Source organism: Chanodichthys erythropterus, chromosome 9, assembly GCF_024489055.1.
Source record: "Chanodichthys erythropterus isolate Z2021 chromosome 9, ASM2448905v1, whole genome shotgun sequence".
Lineage (NCBI taxonomy): Eukaryota > Metazoa > Chordata > Actinopteri > Cypriniformes > Xenocyprididae > Chanodichthys > Chanodichthys erythropterus.
The window spans coordinates 27,422,651-27,442,574 of record NC_090229.1 but is presented as its reverse complement, the minus strand read 5'-3'; the positions used below and the strand labels follow the sequence as shown (position 1 = coordinate 27,442,574).

The 19,924-nt window shown below is 43.0% G+C and overlaps 3 protein-coding genes across 3 annotated transcripts in view; 2 read left to right on the top strand and 1 right to left on the bottom strand.

Moving 5' to 3' along the window:
• Positions 1-19,924, bottom strand: part of si:dkeyp-14d3.1 (transmembrane protein 132C) — a 440,140-nt gene that overhangs the window by 251,661 nt on the left and 168,555 nt on the right. The gene's annotated exons all lie outside the window — the stretch shown is intronic.
• On the top strand, positions 717-3,071 carry LOC137027411 (uncharacterized). The gene is made up of 2 exons (XM_067395595.1): positions 717-790; positions 1,954-3,071. Exon 2 carries the CDS (start codon positions 1,989-1,991, stop codon positions 3,069-3,071), a length of 1,083 nt encoding a protein of 360 aa, XP_067251696.1. The 5' UTR covers positions 717-790; positions 1,954-1,988.
• Positions 16,414-18,880, top strand: LOC137027410 (uncharacterized). Its single transcript, XM_067395594.1, has 2 exons — positions 16,414-16,533; positions 17,802-18,880. Exons 1-2 carry the CDS (start codon positions 16,452-16,454, stop codon positions 18,878-18,880), a joined length of 1,161 nt encoding a protein of 386 aa, XP_067251695.1. The 5' UTR covers positions 16,414-16,451.

Genomic DNA, 19,924 nt, shown 5'->3' with positions numbered 1-19,924 from the left:
TTGGCCACATCCAGAAAAATGGATTTCTTTGGGCTTCTGCTGGATATGGTCAATAGACATTTTTTTTTTTTCTGTAACTCTAATTCCTACAGGTTTTTCTCTAACCAGCAGATGGCAGAATTCTGCCCCTAGCACTTAGATCCAGAAACTATTTAATTTAGATAATCTCTAAAGTGATTTTTTTTTTCTCATAAAAATGTGATATTTAATTAGCAAACTAATGGTGTAGTTGAGTAATTTTGAAGTACATACTAAAAGTAGGCTACCATATATATATATATATATATATATATATATATTTATATTATATAATCATTTGTATTATTAAAAACGTAGGCCTGTATTAAAAAGAAAAGCTAGGCTATGTAAAATTTTGGAGTCAATGAACCTTTTGTGTACAGCGTGAATGCAGCGACCTGCTCCTCAAACCCTAATGATTAAACACCTGAACAAAATCAAGGTCTTCAAGATTACCTACAAGCAGGTGAGTTTCATCAGGGTTGGAGTGGTCCATACCTCCTTGGATCTTTAAAAACGCGTGCGCTTTGACTCATCTTTACAGTGTTTGATCTGCAATTCAGCAGATGTTTTGATGCAGTAACCTAACAGTTTTCGTTGTAGTTTTGTGTGCCTTGTTGCCTGCCCCTTCTATTCACTAATTCAGCGCGTTTTCCAGGAGATTTCAGTGGGAGATCGCCGGTCGAGAGAATGACCGCTCGAGTGTACTGGTCGAGTGCTGTTTTATTGTATCTATGTGCATGTTTGAGCACAGCAGACGTTGGAGTTGCAGGTGAGCTATTTTAGCTTCATCACAAAGTCCGAAGAAAGGCATGAACTATGTGCCTTAAACGTCCCTCTTAAAAAAAACAAACAAACAAACCGTACAGCACACTTAAAGGTACAACATGTAATATATTTGCCATAAAATATCCAGAAACCACTAGGCCAGTGTTATATATTTTGTTCACTTGTGTACTTACAATATTCTAAATGTTACCAACTATGTGTAAATCGTGAGGAAAACTGCAATTTTAACCAAGGGTCTGGGACGTGTGACGAGTCGCTTGTCAATTGCATCATACCTGCATAACCCCTCAGTCTGCCTTGGTTCTCGGGTTTTATTTTGTAGAAACCACGGAAACACAAGACTCTTCAATATATTACGTTTTAATAGATATTTATAGACAGAAAATGATGTCCTATAGCTCAACACGTTTAGTCACAGAGGTTTTTTTTTTTTTTGTGGTTACCATGCCTCAGAGAAAAACGCTTTTGTCAAATAGCTAACATCACATAACCAGATGAAGCTTTATTTTATTTTTTATTGACAGTAATACATAATTTTCTCCATACAATAAGTTTTAATTTAATTGCATGCCATTTATCAACTCAAACAAGTCTCTCAGCAGCTGCCGAGTGGACAGAGTAACGTCGTAATATTTTCAACACTCTCAAATGTAATAAACAGAACTGTTACCTCCTACTCATGACCGGAAAAGCGGAAGTGGCGCCGGTTACTTTTTCATAATAAAAGCTCCGCTGCTTGTGTTGGGCAATCGCTCCAGCGGCCTCGTTCAGCTTCATACAGTAATGTTAATCGCATCCATAAAAATGGTTTCTTCCCGAGTCCTATCCTTATTCTTGCGGGTTATAATAATATAGTTCTTCACAGGTTTTGGTTTTTCACTCATATTCAGACATTTTAAAGCCACTTATAACAAGCTCACTTTGAGTATCGCTTCATTTGTATGGTGTTTTGACTATGCCACATTGTGTACTGTGAAACCTGAAAGTGGTGTTTGTACAGCGGAGACTTGCAGTAAACTCTTACCCATAATTTTTCAAATATATCTACTACAAAAGTGTAAACAAGCTTATTTCAAAGTAAAACTTGCCATACATGATCTGTGCTATGTAAATGAGACTGACTGCTAACTATCTGTATCCATGCAGTGAAGCCTGCTGACAAACTGCCCGAGTCTTCTGTGATGGCTGCTGCAAAGCCTCCAGTGAAGCTTGTTGCCAGACTGTTCAAACCTCCAGTGGTGACCGCCACCAGGCCCCCAGTAAAGCCTGCTGCTGAGCCTCCCAAGCCTCTGGTGATAGTGGCTGCTGAGCCTCCACTGAAGCCTGTCGTCGAACCAGCCAAGCCTCCAGTGAAGCCTGTAGTTGAACCAGCCAGGCCTCCAGTGCCTGCCGCTGAGCCTCCCAAGCGTCCGGTGATGGCTGCTGCCGAGCCTCCAGTGAAGCCTGTAGTCGAACCAGCCAAGCCTCCAGTGATGCCTGCCGCTGAGCCTCCCAAGCCTCTGGTGATGGTTGCCGCCAAGCCTCCAGTAATGCCTGCCGCTGAGCCTCCCAAGCCTCCGGTGATGGTTGCCGCCAAGCCTCCAGTGATGGCTGCTGTTGAGCCTCCAGTGAAGCCTGTAGTCGAACCAGCCAAGCCTCCAGTGATGCCTGCCGCTGAGCCTCCCAGGCCTCTGGTGATGGTTGCCGCCAAGCCTCCAGTAATGCCTGCCGCTGAGCCTCCCAAGCCTCCGGTGATGGTTGCCGCCAAGCCTCCAGTGATGGCTGCTGTTGAGCCTCCAGTAAAGCCTGTAGTCGAACCAGCCAAGCCTCCAGTGATGCCTGCCGCTGAGCCTCCCAAGCCTCTGGTGATGGTTGCCGCCAAGCCTCCAGTAATGCCTGCCGCTGAGCCTCCCAAGCCTCCGGTGATGGTTGCCGCCAAGCCTCCAGTGATGGCTGCTGTTGAGCCTCCAGTGAAGCCTGTAGTCGAACCAGCCAAGCCTCCAGTGATGCCTGCCGCTGAGCCTCCCAAGCGTCCGGTGATGGCTGCTGCCGAGCCTCCAGTGAAGCCTGTAGTCGAACCAGCCAAGCCTTCAGTGATGCCTGCCGCTGAGCCTCCCAAGCCTCTGGTGATGGTTGCCGCCAAGCCTCCAGTGATGGCTGCTGTTGAGCCTCCAGTGAAGCCTGTAGTCGAACCAGCCAAGCCTCCGGTGATGCCTGTCGCTGAACCACCCAAGCCTCAATTGAGGCCTGCAGCCAAGCAATGGCATTTCCCTCTTACCAAATAAATTTTAATAAGACCTCTTTCTCTGTGGGTTTTTTTTTTCTTTTTTTTTTTTTTTTCTCCTTCCCCATGGGGAAAAAATGCTTTAAAGCTGGCGTTTATGCCAGGGTTCCCAAAGAACCAAACACATGAGGTTAAAGTACTAAATTATGTAACTGGTGTTGGCTACAAAGGACTCTCATGCCAAAATAGACCTATGGTCCATTCAGATTTTGTCTTGGTAATCATAGCTTCAACATTCTTGCCTGTTACAAATAGTCATGCTCAGCAGGTATATTAAGATGCCAGGGTTCCCAAATAATTAAAACGGCTAATATAACCGTCAAAATGGATCTTTACAAAGTGTTATGCAGCATGTCTAATCTCATGTGTTTATTTTGATATTTACATAGACTCAAACTCATTCAGAATCAATGTTCCGTGGCTAACAGCTAATGCTACACTGTTGGAGAGATCTATAAAGAAGTTTATACATCATACGACTGTTTATAAATAGCAACAGCTCTTGTCTCTGTGAATGCAGTAAGAAACGATGGTAACTTTTACCACATTTAACAGTACATTTAGCAACATGCTAACAAAACATTTAGACAATTTACAAATATCACTAAATATCATGTTATGAATCATGTCAGTTATTATTGCTCCATCTGCCATTTTTTTTTGCTGTTGTCCTTGCTTGATTACCTAGTCTGTTGATTCAGCTGTGCACATCCAGACGTTAATACTGACTGCCCTTGTGTAATTTCATAATGTTGGGAAAATGGGCTGTCATATGCAAATATTGGGGGCGTACACCCCGACTGTTACGTAACAGTCGGTGTTCTGTTGAGATTCGCCTGTTCTTCGGAGGTCTTTTAAACAAATGACATTTATATAAGGAGGAAACAATGGAGTTTGAAACTCACTGTATGTCTCTTCCATGTACTGAACTCTTATTTAATCTATATAATCTTGCAAGAACAGTGCCCTACCGATCACGAGAGAACCGTATGTGCAGCACCAAATAGTTTTTGGTGAGATGTGCAGTTTAATCAGCTGTGGCCAGTTCATGTTTGCCTCAATGTTCAATAAAACATGATCACCAGAGCTCCTTGTCAGTGTTGTCCATACAGCGGCGATAAACCGATTGACAGAACAAAACCAAGAACCCAAGAAACAGAGCTGGGTAAAGACTGAAGTTGATAGTAACCCATGCCCATGTTGCAATTCTATTTATCAGCAGTTTCCATATGTCCAGTTTTCATTATCAGTTCATGTTGACATTTTGGCCTTTTTTTTTTTTTTTCCCCACTTTATTGTGTAATATTTTATAGCATTCAGTTACAGTTAAGAATAGACTTTCACAATCTAAATGAAACTTTGAAACAAGACATGAGCATGTTGCTTGTCAATATAAGAGCTGTATGGCATGTTCCATGACAACTGAAGAACTTGGAATCATGTTAGTGTGCAGATTAAATGGCAGCTCTAGTGTGTGTATATACATAAATGTATAGTGTATATATTTGTTCCTGGCTGGTGGAATGATATGCTATGCTCTGAGCAGCTGAGTCCTTAGCTGAAAAAAAACCTCTTTTGTCAACACTTGACCCAGTAATAGTAGTTTTTTTTTTTTTTTTTTTTTTTTTTGATTTATACTTTTTCCATCTATTTGTGCACTTACATATTGTTCTCATGTTGATTTGATTGCTTCTATTCTCATTTGTGAGTTGCTTTAGAGAAAAGCATCTGCTAAATATATATATACCTATAACCTGTTGTCTTAATGAGTTTGCTGGTACAATGCAAAAACAAACACTTCAAAAGAAATCAAATGACTACAAATTCTATTCTTTGGGAAAAAAAAAAAAAAAAACTGATTTATGTATTTTATAATGCTTAAATATTCACTAAATATGTATCACAAAAGTTGTGAGGGGCAGTTGGCCACATCCAGAAAAATGAATGGATTTCTTCGGGCTTCTGCTGGATATGGTCAATAGACATTTTTTCTGTAACTCTAATTCCTACAGGTTTTTCTCTAACCAGCAGATGGCCCCTAGCACCTAGATCCAGACACTATTTCATTTAGATAATCTCTGAAGTGATTTTTTTTTCCTCATAAAAATGTGATATTTAATAAGCAAACTAATGGTGTAGTTGAGTAATTTTGAAGTACATAGACTAAAAGTATGCTACCATATATATATATATATATATATATATATATATATATATATATATATATATATATATATATATATATAATCATTTGTATTATTAAAAATGAAGGCCTGTATTTAAAAAAAAGAAAAAAAAAAAAAGAAAAGCTAGGCTGTGTAAAATTTTGGGGTCAAATTGAACTCCAGTGAACCTTTTGTGTACAGCGTGAATGCAGCGACCCGCTCCTCAAACCCTAATGATTAAACACCTGAACAAAATCAAGGTCTTCAAGATTACCTACAAGCAGGTGAGTTTCATCAGGGTTGGAGTGGTCCATACCTCCTTGGATCTTTAAAAACGCGTGCGCTTTGACTCGTCTTTACAGCGTTTGTTGTGCAATTCAGCAGATGTTTTGATGCAGTAACCTAACAGTTTTCGTTGTAGTTGTGTGTGCTTCGTTGCCTGCCCCTTCTACTCCCTAATTCAACGCGTTTTCCAGGAGATTTCAGTGAGAGATCGCCGGTCGAGAGGATGACAGCTCGAGTGTACTGGTCGAGTGCTGTTTTATTGTATCTATGTGCATGTTTGAGCACAGCAGACGCTGGAGTTGCAGGTGAGAGATTTTAGCTTCATCACAAAGTCCGAAGAAATGCATGAACTATGTGCTTTAAACGTCCCTCTTAAAAAACAAAAGAAAACAAACCGTACAGCACACAAAGGTACAATATGTAATATATTTGCAGTAAAATGTCCAGAAACCACTAGGCCAGTGTTATCTTGTTCACTTGTGTACTTACAATATTCTAAATGTTACCAACTATTTGTACATCGTGAGGAAAACTGCTATTTTAACCAAGGGTCCGGGACGTGTGACGAGTCGCTTGTCAATTGCACCATACCTGCATAACCCCTCAGTCTGCCTTGGGTTTCTGTTGTTTCTACAAAATAAAACCGGGAACCAAGACTCTTCAATATATTACGTTTTAATATTTATAGACAAATGATGTCATATAGCTCAACATGTTTAGCCTTAGAGGTTTTTTTTTCTTTGCGGGTACCATGCCTCAGAAAACCGCTTTTGTCAAATAGCTAACATCGCATAACCAGATGCAGCTTTATTTTTTTGACAGTAATACATAATTTTCTGCATACAATAAGTTTTGATTTAATTGCATGCCATTTATCAACTCGAACAAGTCTCTCAGCAGCAGCCGCCGCTGAGCGGACAGAGTAATGTAATATTTTCAACACTCTCAAATGTAATGAACAGAACTGTTACCTCATACTCATGACCGGAAAAGCAGAAGTGGCGCTGGTTACTTTTTCATAATAAACGCTCCGCTGCTTGTGTTGCGCAATCGCTCCAGCGGCCTCGTTCAGCTTCATACAGTAACGTTAATCGCCTCCATAAAAATGGTTTCTTCCCGAGTCCTATCCTTTATTCTTGCAGGTTATAATAATAGTTCTTCACAGGTTTTGGTTTTTCACTCCTATTCAGACATTTTAAAGCCACTTATAACAAGCTCACTTTGAGTATCGCTTCATTTGTACGGCGTTGTTTTGACTATGCCACATTGTGTACTGTGAAACCTGAAAATGCTGTTTGTACAGAGGAGACTTGCAGTAAACTCTTAGCCATAACTTTTCAAATATATCCTACAAAAAGTGTAAACAAGCTTATTTCTTATCAAGTATTTAAGCTTTTTTTTTTTTTTTTTTTAAATGTTAATGTCCAGTATTAAACCATGGCGAATTGGCTGTTCAAGCATAGGATGCCTTTACATAATAATCTAATGCTTAAATACAATTCACTCTGTAAAACTTGCCATACATTATTTGTGCTATGTAAATGAGACTGACTGCTAAATATCTGTATCCATGCAGTGAAGCCTGCTGTCAAACTGCCCGAGTCTTCTGTGATGGCTGCTGCAAAGCCTCCAGTGAAGTTTGTTGCCAGACTGTTCAAACCGCCAGTGGTGACTGCCACCAGGCCCCCAGTAAAGCCTGCTGCCGAGCCTCCCAAGCCTCCGGTGATGGCGGCTGCCGAGCCTCCCGTAAAGCCTGTAGTCGAACCAGCCAAGCCTCCAGTGATGCCTGCCGCTGAGCCTCCCAAGCCTCTGGTGATGGTTGCCGCCAAGCCTCCAGTGATGCCTGCCGCTGAGCCTCCCATGCCTCTGGTGATGGTTGCTGCCAAGCCTCCGGTGATGGCTGCTACCGAGCCTCCAGTGAAGCCTGTAGTCGAACCAGCCAAGCCTCCAGTGATGCCTGCCGCTGAGCCTCCCAAGCCTCTGGTGATGGTTGCCGCCAAGCCTCCAGTGATGCCTGCCGCTGAGCCTCCCAAGCCTCTGGTGATGGTTGCCGCCAAGCCTCCAGTGATGCCTGCCGCTGAGCCTCCCATGCCTCTGGTGATGGTTGCTGCCAAGCCTCCGGTGATGGCTGCTACCGAGCCTCCAGTGAAGCCTGTAGTCGAACCAGCCAAGCCTCCAGTGATGCCTGCCGCTGAGCCTCCCAAGCCTCTGGTGATGGTTGCCGCCAAGCCTCCAGTGATGCCTGCCGCTGAGCCTCCCAAGCCTCTGGTGATGGTTGCCGCCAAGCCTCCAGTGATGCCTGCCGCTGAGCCTCCCAAGCCTCTGGTGATGGTTGCTGCCAAGCCTCCGGTGATGGCTGCTACCGAGCCTCCAGTGAAGCCTGTAGTCGAACCAGCCAAGCCTCCAGTGATGCCTGCCGCTGAGCCTCCCAAGCCTCTGGTGATGGTTGCCGCCAAGCCTCCAGTGATGCCTGCCGCTGAGCCTCCCAAGCCTCTGGTGATGGTTGCCGCCAAGCCTCCAGTGATGCCTGCCGCAGAGCCTCCCAAGCCTCTGGTGATGGTTGCCGCCAAGCCTCCTGTGATGGCTGCTGCTGAACCTCCAGTGAAGCCTGTAGTCGAACCAGCCAAGCCTCCAGTGATGCCTGCCGCAGAGCCTCCCAAGCCTCTGATGGTTGCCGCCAAGCCTCCTGTGATGGCTGCTGCTGAACCTCCAGTGAAGCCTGTAGTCGAACCAGCCAAGCCTCCAGTGATGCCTGCTGCTGAGCCTCCCAAGCCTCTGGTGATGGTTGCCGCCAAGCCTCCAGTAATGCCTGCCGCCGAGCCTCCCAAGCCTCTGGTGATGGTTGCCGCCAAGCCTCCAGTAATGCCTGCCGCTGAGCCTCCCAAGCCTCTGGTGATGGTTGCCGCCAAGCCTCCAGTAATGCCTGCCGCCGAGCCTCCCAAGCCTCTGGTGATGGTTGCCGCCAAGCCTCCAGTAATGCCTGCCGCCGAGCCTCCCAAGCCTCTGGTGATGGTTGCCGCCAAGCCTCCAGTAATGCCTGCCGCCGAGCCTCCCAAGCCTCTGGTGATGGTTGCCGCCAAGCCTCCTGTGATGGCTGCTGCTGAACCTCCAGTGAAGCCTGTAGTCGAACCAGCCAAGCCTCCAGTAATGCCTGCTGCTGAGTCTCCCAAGCCTCCGGTGATGGCTGCCGCCAAGCCTCCAGTGATGCCTGTCGCTGAACCACCCAAGCCTCAAGTGAGGCCTGCAGCCAAACAATGGCATTTCCCTCTTACCAAATAAATTTTTAATGAGACCTCTTTCTCTGTGGGTTTTTTTTTTTTTTTTTTCCCCATGGGTAAATGGGGGGGGGGGGGAAAGAACCAAACACATGAGGTTAAAGTACTAAATTATGTAACTGGTGTTGGCTACAAAGGACTCTCATGCCAAAACAGACCTATGGTCCATTCAGATTTTGTCTTGGTAATCATAGCTTCAATTCTTGCCTGTTACAAATAGTCATGCTCAGCAGGTATATTAAGATGCCAGGGTTCCCAAAGAAATGGTTCAAACGGCTAATATAACCCTCAAAATGGATCTTTACAAAGTGTTATGCAGCATGTCTAATCGTGTAAGTGTTTGTTTTTTTGTTTGCATTGACTCTGAATGAGTTTGAGGCTGTTCTGTGGCTAACGGCTAATGCTACACTGTTGGAGATTTATAAAGAATGAAGTTGTGTTTATGCATTATACAGACTGCAAGTGTTTAAAAATAGCGACAGCTCTTGTCTCTGTGACTACAGTAAGAAACAATGGTAACTTTTATCACATTTAACAGTACTTTAGCAACATGCTAACAAAACATTTAGAAAGACAATTTACAAATATCACTAAAAATAGCATGTTATCATGAATCATGTCAGTTATTGCTCCATCTGCCGTTTTTCACTGTTGTCCTTGCTTACCTAGTCTGTTCAGCTGTGCACATCCAGACGTTAATACTAGCTGCCCTTGTCTAATGCCTTTCATAATGTTGGGAACATGGGCTGGCATATGCAAATATTGGGGGCGTACACCCTGACTGTTACGTAACAGTCGGTGTTATGTTGAGATTCTCCTGTTCTTTGGAGGTCTTTTAAACGATTTATATAAGGAGGAAACAATGGAGTTTGAGACTCACTGTATGTCTTTTCCATGTACTGAACTCGTTATTTAACTATGCTGAGGTAAATTCAATTTTTGAATCTAGGGCACCTTTAAGGTGTTCTTATATTCTGCACATCAACCCTTTGTCTTTAAGAATTTGTAATCTGTAACTGTAATTCCTACAGGTTTTTCTCTAACCAGCAGATGGCAGAATTCTGCCCCTAGCACCTACATCCAGAAACAACTTATATTTTATTTAATCTCTAAAGTGATTTTTTTTTTTTCCATAAAAATGTAATAGTTCATAAGTTCATAAGGTTCATAAGGCTAGTAAATATCCTGTAAAAAGTAGGCTACCACATGTCAACAAAACATAGCAATTTGAACACAGCGACCCGCTCTTCAAACCCTAATTCTATAATATATATATATATATATATATATATATATATATATCAGTGGTGTGCGGTCCATATAAGCTGCGAATGCTCTGCATAGTGCATACCCAAGACATTCGTGGACTTGGCAACTAATATTAACATGATAAATTACTATTAAATCCCTTGTTTGATGTGTAACGTTAAGCCTACATGATTGGTAATGCATATGTAACTGTCTGTAGTTAATTTATTTGCCAAAAGATGGTAATTTTCCGTAAATCTGCCAGTTACAGAGACTTCCGGGTAAGCTGATCTGCAGTAGCTTTTGCGCCTTCGCGCTTTTGTTATGGAACGTCATCATTGTCGCGCATTCTCATTGGTTTGCTGGTCTATGCGAATTTACATTGGCAGGATAAGCTATGAGTGGACCGCTCGCCCAAGAGGAAAAAATAGCTGCTGCCAGATCTCGATAACCGAAAATCACATTGTATTTGATACAAAACTAACTATACTTAGCCAAATGGGGGGGCGGGGGGCGAAATCATAACTAAAACTATTTTCATAGTATTTCATTTTCTTTATGAAAACTTATAGTTTAAGGATGTTAATCGATATCATTTTTGTGTTTGCATAATTTCAACTTTTTTTTTAAAGAATAGCCTACTGATATTTTTATTTATTATAGCCTACTTATATTTATTATAATTACATTTTTTTTTATTTATAATAGGCTGCTAATACTAATTGTTATACTTTTTTTAAAATTATTAATTTAAAAGATACTTCTGGCATACATTCAAATTGACGCCATGGTGTTTTTTATTTGTCGTGTCTGATTTAGATCTGTGTCCTACACTGATACGTTGAAGTATGTAATTTCTGTGACACTAGCAGCACCTAGCGAATTACAAAAATACAGCATATTTTGCAAACACCTTTCGCATGTTGCGCCTCCATCGACTCAAACGTCACAAAAGCTCTTACAGGTGCTTGTGAAGTTACGTCTCAACAGGTAAATATGGACTACTCTCGATAAAAGTTCCAACATATTAGAAATACTTTTCGCTGTGTTGCTATTTGTCATGAGCAAGCAAATGAGTAAACAATGTCTAGAGAACGTGAGCGTCTCGCATATTAGCTATAAACCCATTCAACGTAACTGCATTGGCCACATTTATTTACATGACGCACCACACAGCATACCCGGTTAAAAAAGTCACCGCTCGCCACTGATATATATACATATATATAAATTTGCTATAGGCTATGTGTAAAATTTGAACACAGCGACCCACTCCTCAAACCCTAATGATTAAACTCACCTGAATAAAATCAAGGTCTTCAAGATTACCTACATCAGGTGAGTTTCATCAGGGTTGGAGTGGTTCGTACCTCCTTGGATCTTTAAAAACACGTGCGCTTTGACTCATCTTTACAGTGTTTGTTGTGGGATTCAGTAGATGTTTTGATATAGTAGCATAACAGTTTTCATTGTAGTTTTGTGTGCCTCGTTGCCTGTCCCTTTTACTCACTAAGTGAGCACGTTTCCCAGGAGACTTCAGTGAGCGATCGCTGGTTAAGAGGATGACAGCTCGAGTGTACTGGTTGAGTGCTGTTTTATTGTGTCTGTGTGGATGTTTGAGCACAGCAGACGGTGGAGTAGCAGGTGAGAAGCTTCATCAATTTCCAACCAACCCTCAAACAAAAACAAATATTAGGAAACTATTCATTTTGTACATTGTTTTTTACATTAGAGTAAACTATATAGGCTTATCGGATATCAATAAAACGCGTAGTCAGATTAATTCGAAAGGATTATACGCTTCTGTAGTCTGTGTAAATTTTACAAACTATGTGTCTTTCGAGTACTTGTCAGTATTAATGTCAAACAAAAAAAATGTATAATAAAATTGGTAAAATTATTGTTGTAACAATCATATTTTGTGTATCACTTCATTCGTACTGAGCTGTTTTGAGAATTGTGCCACATTGTGTAATGTGAATCTGCATCTACAAAAATGTATTTGTGCAAACATGCTTATTTCTTAAGTACTGTTCAATCCTTCTGTGTCAACCCTACACTTTAGGTCAAACCGTAATAGCCTAGATGGCATAAAGGTCTTAAAATGCTTGAACCCCACTAATTGCTGCTTGCAGTTATATTTATATTAGTGTTTGGGTCAGCTTTCTCTCTCTCTCTCAGGATGCCTTTACAAAAGTAGTGCATACAATTAACTCTGTAAAGTAAATGTAACGTAAAATGTGCCATTCATGATCTGTGCGGTGTATATATGAGCTTGAATGCTGTGAAGGACCTACTAATGCTAACTATCTGTATCCATGCAGTGATGTCTGCTGCCAAGCCTCCAGTGAAGCCTGTCTTTGAACCAGCCAAGCCTCCAGTGATTCCTGCCGCTGCGCTTCCCAAGGCTCCGGTGAAGATGGCTGCCCCCATGCCGCCGGTGAATATGGCTGCCCCCAGGCCTCCGGTGAAGCTTGTTGCCAAGCCTCCAGTGACGCCTGCCGCTGAACCGGCCAAGCCTCCAGTGACGCCTGCCGCTGAACCGGCCAAGCCTCCAGTGACGCCTGCCGCTGAACCGGCCAAGCCTCCAGTGACGCCTGATGCTGAACCGGCCAAGCCTCCAGTGACGCCTGATGCTGAACCGGCCAAGCCTCCAGTGACGCCTGATGCTGAACCGGCCAAGCCTCCAGTGACGCCTGATGCTGAACCGGCCAAGCCTCCAGTGACGCCTGATGCTGAACCGGCCAAGCCTCCAGTGACGCCTGATGCTGAACCGGCCAAGCCTCCAGTGACGCCTGATGCTGAACCGGCCAAGCCTCCAGTGACGCCTGATGCTGAACCGGCCAAGCCTCCAGTGACGCCTGATGCTGAACCGGCCAAGCCTCCAGTGACGCCTGCCGCTGAACCGGCCAAGCCTCCGGTGAAGCCTGTCACTGAACCGGCCAAGCCTCTGGTGAAGCCTGCTGCCAATCCTCTGGTGACGGCTGTCACCAAGCCTCCAGTGAAGCCTGTCTTTGAACCAGCCAAGCCTCCAGTGACGCCTGCCGCTGAGCTTCCCAAGCCTCCGGTGAATATGGCTGCCCCTATGCCTCCGGTGAATATGGCTGCCCCCAGGCCTCCGGTGAATATGGCTGCCCCCAAGGCTCCGGCGTATATGGCTGCTCCCAACGCTCCGGTGAATATGGCTGCCCCCAGGCCTCTGGTGAATATGGCTGCCCCCAGGCCTCTGGTGAATATGGCTGCCCCCAAGGCTCCGGTGAAGATGGCTGCCCCTATGCCTCCGGTGAAGATGGCTGCCCCCAGGCCTCCGGTGAATATGGCTGCCCCCATGGCTCCGGCGTATATGGCTGCTCCTAACGCTCTGGTGAATATGGCTGCCCCCAGGCCTCTGGTGAATATGGCTGCTCCCAACGTTCCGGTGAATATGGCTGCCCCCAGGTCTCTGGTGAATATGGCTGCCCCCAAGGCTCCGGTGAATATGGCTGCCCCCATGGCTCCGGTGAAGCTTGTTGCCAGACTGTTCAAGCCTCCGGTGAAGCCTGTCGCTGAACCGCCCAAGCTTCCAGCGAGGCCTGCTGCCAAGCTTCCCGTGTAACGTCGCCGAACTGCCCAAGCATCCATTGAAGCCTGCCACCGAGCCATGGCAACATTTCCCTCTTCTCACCAAATTTAATCAAACCTCTTTCTGTGTGGGGGCTGCTTATTTATTTTTTTTTTTTTTTTTTTTTTCTTTCAAATATATAAATCATCCCCTCCAGGAGCTTGGCAGTAAAGGGTTCAAAACTCTTTTCAGCAAAAACATGACCTTGATGGGGAAAGCTTTGTACTAAACTACCAGAAGTTAAAAGTACTGCTAATGTGAGAATGTTTTCAATTAGCAAGTCATTAAGTTAACGAAGTACTACTAAATTCATGTTAGGTAGGATTTTCATGCAGGTACGATTCTGTGGGGAGTGAAATTTTAAGGTTAGAAATGTTCTGACTTTGGATAGTATTTGGGGTGTAATCTTGCAAGAACAGTGCCCTAACGATCATGAGAGAACTGTATGTGCAGCACCAAATAGTTTTTGGTGGTAGTGGTTATAGCAGAGAGGGAGATGAGACGTGCAGTTTAATCAGCTGTGGCCATTTCATGTTTGCCTCAATGTTCAATAAAACGTGATCACCAGAGCTCCTTGTCAGTGTCCTCCATACAGCAGTGATAAACCGATTGACAGAACAAAACCAAGAACCCAAGAAACAGAGCTGGGTAAAGATTGAAGTTAATGGAAACCCATGCCCATGTTGCAATTCTATTAGCGGTTTCCATGTGTCCCGTTTTCATTATCAGTTCATGTTGACATTTTTTGGCTTTTTTTTTTTTTTTTTTTTTTTTACACTTTAATATTTATAGCATTCAGTTAAGGATAGACTTTCACAATCTAAACTTTGAAACAAGACATGAGCATGTTGCTTGTCAATATAAGAGCTGTATGGCATGTTCCATGACAACTGAACTTGCAACCATGTTAGTGTGCAGATTAAATGGCAGACTCTAGTGTCTGTGTATATACATAAATGTATAGTGTATATCTGTTCCTGGCTGGTGGAATGATCTGCTATGCTCTGAGCAGCTGAGTCCTTAGCCATTTTAAAAAAAAAAGCCCTTTTGTCAACACTTGACCCAGTAATAGTAGTGTTTTTTTTTTTTTTTTTTTTTTTTTTTTTTTTAAATTTTCCATCTATTTGTGCACTTACATATTGTTCTCATGTTGATTTGATTGCTTCTATTCTCATTTGTGAGTTGCTTTTAGAGAAAAGCATCTGCTAAATACACATATATATATATATATATATATCCTGTTAATGAGTTTGCTGGTACAATGCAAAAACACTTCAAAATAAAATGACTACAAATTCTATCCTTTGGGGAAAAAAAAACTGATTTTATGTATTTTATAATGCTTAAATATATTCACTAAATATGTATCACAAGTTGTGAGGGGCAGTTGGCCACATCCAGAAAAATGGATTTCTTTGGGCTTCTGCTGGATACATAGACAGTAAAAGAAATGGACACAGCGACCCCATTGGAACTCAATTGAGACAAGTGAAGCCCATTTTTAGCACTTCCGTTTCTGACGCACAGACTCAAACTAAGTTTGATGTCAGCAACCTGTCTGACAGATGTAAATCTTCTAGTAGCTGTGCGTGCAAACTGCCATCATTAATCTTGCAGAGACCGCAAGCTTGAGTGGGGAGTTCTTTGGCGTGAGTGAGCAGGAGTAAGTATTCTGATTAATTATTTTGTATAGTATTTTAAAATGTAACGCCAGTACGCCATATTAAGATAATCTCCCCGATTGCCAGCGAGCTTCTCCTGCCTGTACGGTAATTTCTCTACTGTGCGACAGAGTCGAGTGGTTATGGCGCAATCGTTAGCCTATTTTTACAAAAACTGTTTCTACGGGGCCATAATGTAACATAGAAGGTAATGGAGCTCTTTATACATTGTCGTGTATCTTTAGAAATAAATAATGGACAAATGGAGTCTTTAAACGCCTCAGATGTAAAGTTATTCACTGTCAAAGTGACGCCAAAATGAATGGGAGTCAATGGGGATGCTAACGCAAGTGAAGTTCTGCTACAAGATGGCGGCACCCGGCCGACTTCAACTTCCGGTCGACTTCCTTGGGCACTGGCTGGATATATGGTCAATAGACATTTTTTTCTGTAACTAATTCCGACAGGTTTTTCTCTAACCAGCAGATGGCAGAATTCTGCCCCTAGCACCTAGATCCAGAAACTATTTATTTAATTTGGATAATCTCTAAAGTGATTTTTTTTTTTCTCATAAAAATGTGATATTTAATAAGCAAACTAATGGTGTAGTTGAGTAATTTTGAAGTACATAGACTAAAAGTAGGCTACCATATATATATATATATATATATATATATATATATATATATATATATATATATATATATATATATATATATATATATCTGTGTGTGTGTGTATATGTATTATTAAAAATGTAGGCCTGTATTTAAGAAAAAAAAAGCTAGGCTATGTAAAATTTTGGGGTCAAATTGAACTCCAATGAACCTTTTGTGTACAGCGTGAATGCAGCGACCCGCTCCTCAAACCCTAATGATTAAACACCTGAACAAAATCAAGGTCTTCAAGATTACCTACAAGCAGGTGAGTTTCATCAGGGTTGGAGTGGTCCATACCTCCTTGGATCTTTAAAAACGCGTGCGCTTTGACTCGTCTTTACAGCGTTTGTTGTGCAATTCAGCAGATGTTTTGATGCAGTAACCTAACAGTTTTCGTTGTAGTTGTGTGCTTCATTGCCTGCCCCTTCGACTCCCTAATTCAACGCGTTTTCCAGGAGACTTCAGTGAGAGATCGCCGGTCGAGAGGATGACCGCTCGAGTGTACTGGTCGAGTGCTGTTTTATTGTATCTATGTGCATGTTTGAGCACAGCAGACGCTGGAGTTGCAGGTGAGATATTTTAGCATCATCACAAAGTCCTAAGAAATGCACGAATTGTGCTTTAAACGTCCCTCTAAAAAAACAAAACCAAACAAACTGTACAGCACACTTAAAGGTACAATATGCAATATATTTGGAGTAAAATATCCAGACACCACTAGGTGTTATATATTTTGTTCACTTGTGTATTTACAATATTCTAAATGTTACCAACTATTTGTAAATCGTGAGGAAAACTACTATTTTAACCAAGGGTGTGACAGTCGCTTGTCAATTGCATCATACCTACATAACCCCTCAGTCTGCCTTGGTTCCCGGTTTTATTTTGTAGAAACCACGGAAACATCAAAGACGCTTCAATATATTACACGTTTTAATAGATATTTATACACCGAAAATGTCATATAGCTCAACGCGTTTAGTCTTGGAGGGTTTTTTTTTTTTTTTTTTGCGGGTACCATGCCTCAGAAAAAAACACTTGTTAAATGGCTAACAAAGCCTAGCCAGATGCAGGTTTTTTTTATTGACAGTAATACATAATTTTCTCCATACAATAAGTTTTAAAATTAATTGCATGCCATTTATCAACTCAAGTCTCTCAGCAGCCGCCGCTGAGCGGACAGAGTAATGTAGTAGTATTTTTCAACACTTTCAAATGTAATGAACAGAACCGTTACCTCATACTCATGACCGGAAAAGCGGAAGTGGCGCCGGTTACTTTTTCATAATAAAAGCTCCGCTGCTTGTGTTGCGCAATCGCTCCAGCGGCCTTGTTCAGCTTCATACAGTAACGTTAATCGCATCCATAAAAATGGTTTCTTCCCGAGTCCTGTCCTTATTATAACCCGCAAGAATAATAGTTCACAGGTTTTGGTTTTTTTCACTTGTATTGAGACATTTTAAAGCCACTTATAACAAGCTCACTTTGAGTATCGCTTTTGTACGGAGTTCTTTTGATTATGCCACATTGTGTACTGTGAAACCTGAAAATGGTGTTTATACAGAGGAGACTTGCAGTAAACGCTTACCCATAATTTTTCAAATATATCTAATACAAAAAGTGTAAACAAGCTTATTTCTTATCAAGTATTTAAGCCTTTTTTTAAGTTAATCTTAATGTCCAGTATTAAACCATGGCAAATTGGCTGTTCAAGCATAGGATGCCTTTACATAATAAACTAATACTTAAATACAATTCACTCTGTAAAGTAAAACTTGCCATACATGATTTGTGCTGTGTAAATGAGACTGACTGCTAACTATCTGTATCCATGCAGTGAAGCCTGCTGTCAAACTGCCCGAGTCTTCTGTGATGGCTGCTGCAAAGCCTCCAGTGAAGTTTGTTGCCAGACTGTTCAAACCTCCAGTGGTGACTGCCACCAGGCCCCCAGTAAAGCCTGCTGCCGAGCCTCCCAAGCCTCTGGTGATGGCTGCTGCTGAGCCTCCAGTGAAGTCTGTAGTCGAACCAGCCAAGCCTCCAGTGATGCCTGCCACTGAGCCTCCCAAGCCTCTGGTGATGGTTGCCGCCAAGCCTCCAGTGATGCCTGCCGCCGAGCCTCCCAAGCCTCCGGTGATGGCTGCTGCTGAGCCTCCAGTGAAGCCTGTAGTCGAACCAGCCAAGCCTCCAGTGATGCCTGCCGCTGAGCCTCCCAAGCCTCTGGTGATGGTTGCCGCCAAGCCTCCGGTGATGGCTGCTGCCGAGCCTCCAGTGAAGCCTGTAGTCGAACCAGCCAAGCCTCCAGTGATGCCGGCCACCAAGCCTCCGGTGATGCCGGCCACCAAGCCTCCGGTGATGGCTGCTGCCAAGCCTCCAGTGAAGCCTGTAGTCGAACCAGCCAAGCCTCCAGTGATGCCTGCCGCTGAGCCTCCCAAGCCTCTGGTGATGGTTGCCGCCAAGCCTCCGGTGATGGCTGCAGAGCCTCCAGTAAAGCCTGTCATCGAACCAGCCAAGCCTCCAGTGATGCCGGCCACCAAGCCTCCGGTGATGGCTGCTGCCGAGCCTCCAGTGAAGCCTGTAGTCGAACCAGCCAAGCCTCCAGTGATGCCTGCCGCCGAGCCTCCCAAGCCTCTGGTGATGGCTGCTGCCGAGCCTCCAGTGAAGCCTGTAGTCGAACCAGCCAAGCCTCCAGTGATGCCTGCCGCCGAGCCTCCCAAGCCTCTGGTGATGGCTGCTGCCGAGCCTCCAGTGAAGCCTGTAGTCGAACCAGCCAAGCCTCCGGTGATGGTTGCCGCCAAGCCTCCAGTGATGGTTGCCTCCAAGCCTCCAGTGAAGCTTGTTGCCAGATTGCTCAAAACTCCGGTAAAGCCTGTTGCTGAACCACCCAAGCCTCAAGTGAGGCCTGCGGCCAAGCAATGACATTTCCCTCTTACCAAATAAATATTAATAAAACATCTTTCTGTTTTTCATTAAAGTGGGGGGGGGGGGGATGCTGGGACAGAAAGCTGGTGTTTTTATGCCAGGGTTCCCAAAGAACCAAACACATTATGTTAAAGTACTAAATTTTGTAACTGGTGTCGGCTACGAAGGACTATCATGCCAAAGCAGACCTATGGTCCATTTAGATTTTGTCTTGGTCATCATAGCTTCAAAATTCTTGCCTGTTACAAATAGTCATGCTCAGCAGGTATTTTAAGATGTCAGTGCAAGTGCCTTTTAGTTAAAATGACTGAAACATGAATTTTAGTCTGGGACTAAACATTTTCAGTGGTGTGTTCTCATATGTAACATCTAAAACTAATATCCATGATTTTTTTTTTTTTTTTTTTTCATAAATTGTCTGAGATGGAGTGCAGTTGAATAGAATCCTAAAGTACTGTGCTTTAAATTTAGACTTAACCCTCTGGAGTCTGAGGCTGATTTGGGGCCTGAAGTTTTGACATGCCCTGACATTTGTGCTTTTTTTTCAGTTGTTTATAAACATTAATGGAAAGTGTCATTTCACTGTATTCAGCACAAACTAGGCTACAATATGAGGAACATGTATACATGTTTGTGTTTTTGAATAACGTTTATGCATGGTTAATGAAAAAACAAATCTTAAGTCACTGAAATAAGGCCAAAAAAGTATAGTAAATCTGTTTACAATACTTCTGGGTATTGGAGGTTGTAAACTAGAGTTTTTGCTTCAAAATTAGGTAAAATTATGCTGCCTACTCCATCTAAAACAATATATTGATTTAGTTTTTGTAAGACACTTTTTGCCAAGAAACACAGTATGCGAGGAGGCGTGAATCACCACTGAATAATGGGCCATTCTCACCTGAGAAGACAAAAGAATTAGTAATGAGCTGAAATGACTTGCATTTTAATGAGGCATTTCAGTCCGGTAAGTTGTGAAAAAAGAACCTTCTGTGAAGTCTCAAGCTCATTATGATATATGAAATATACAGAAAAAATTAC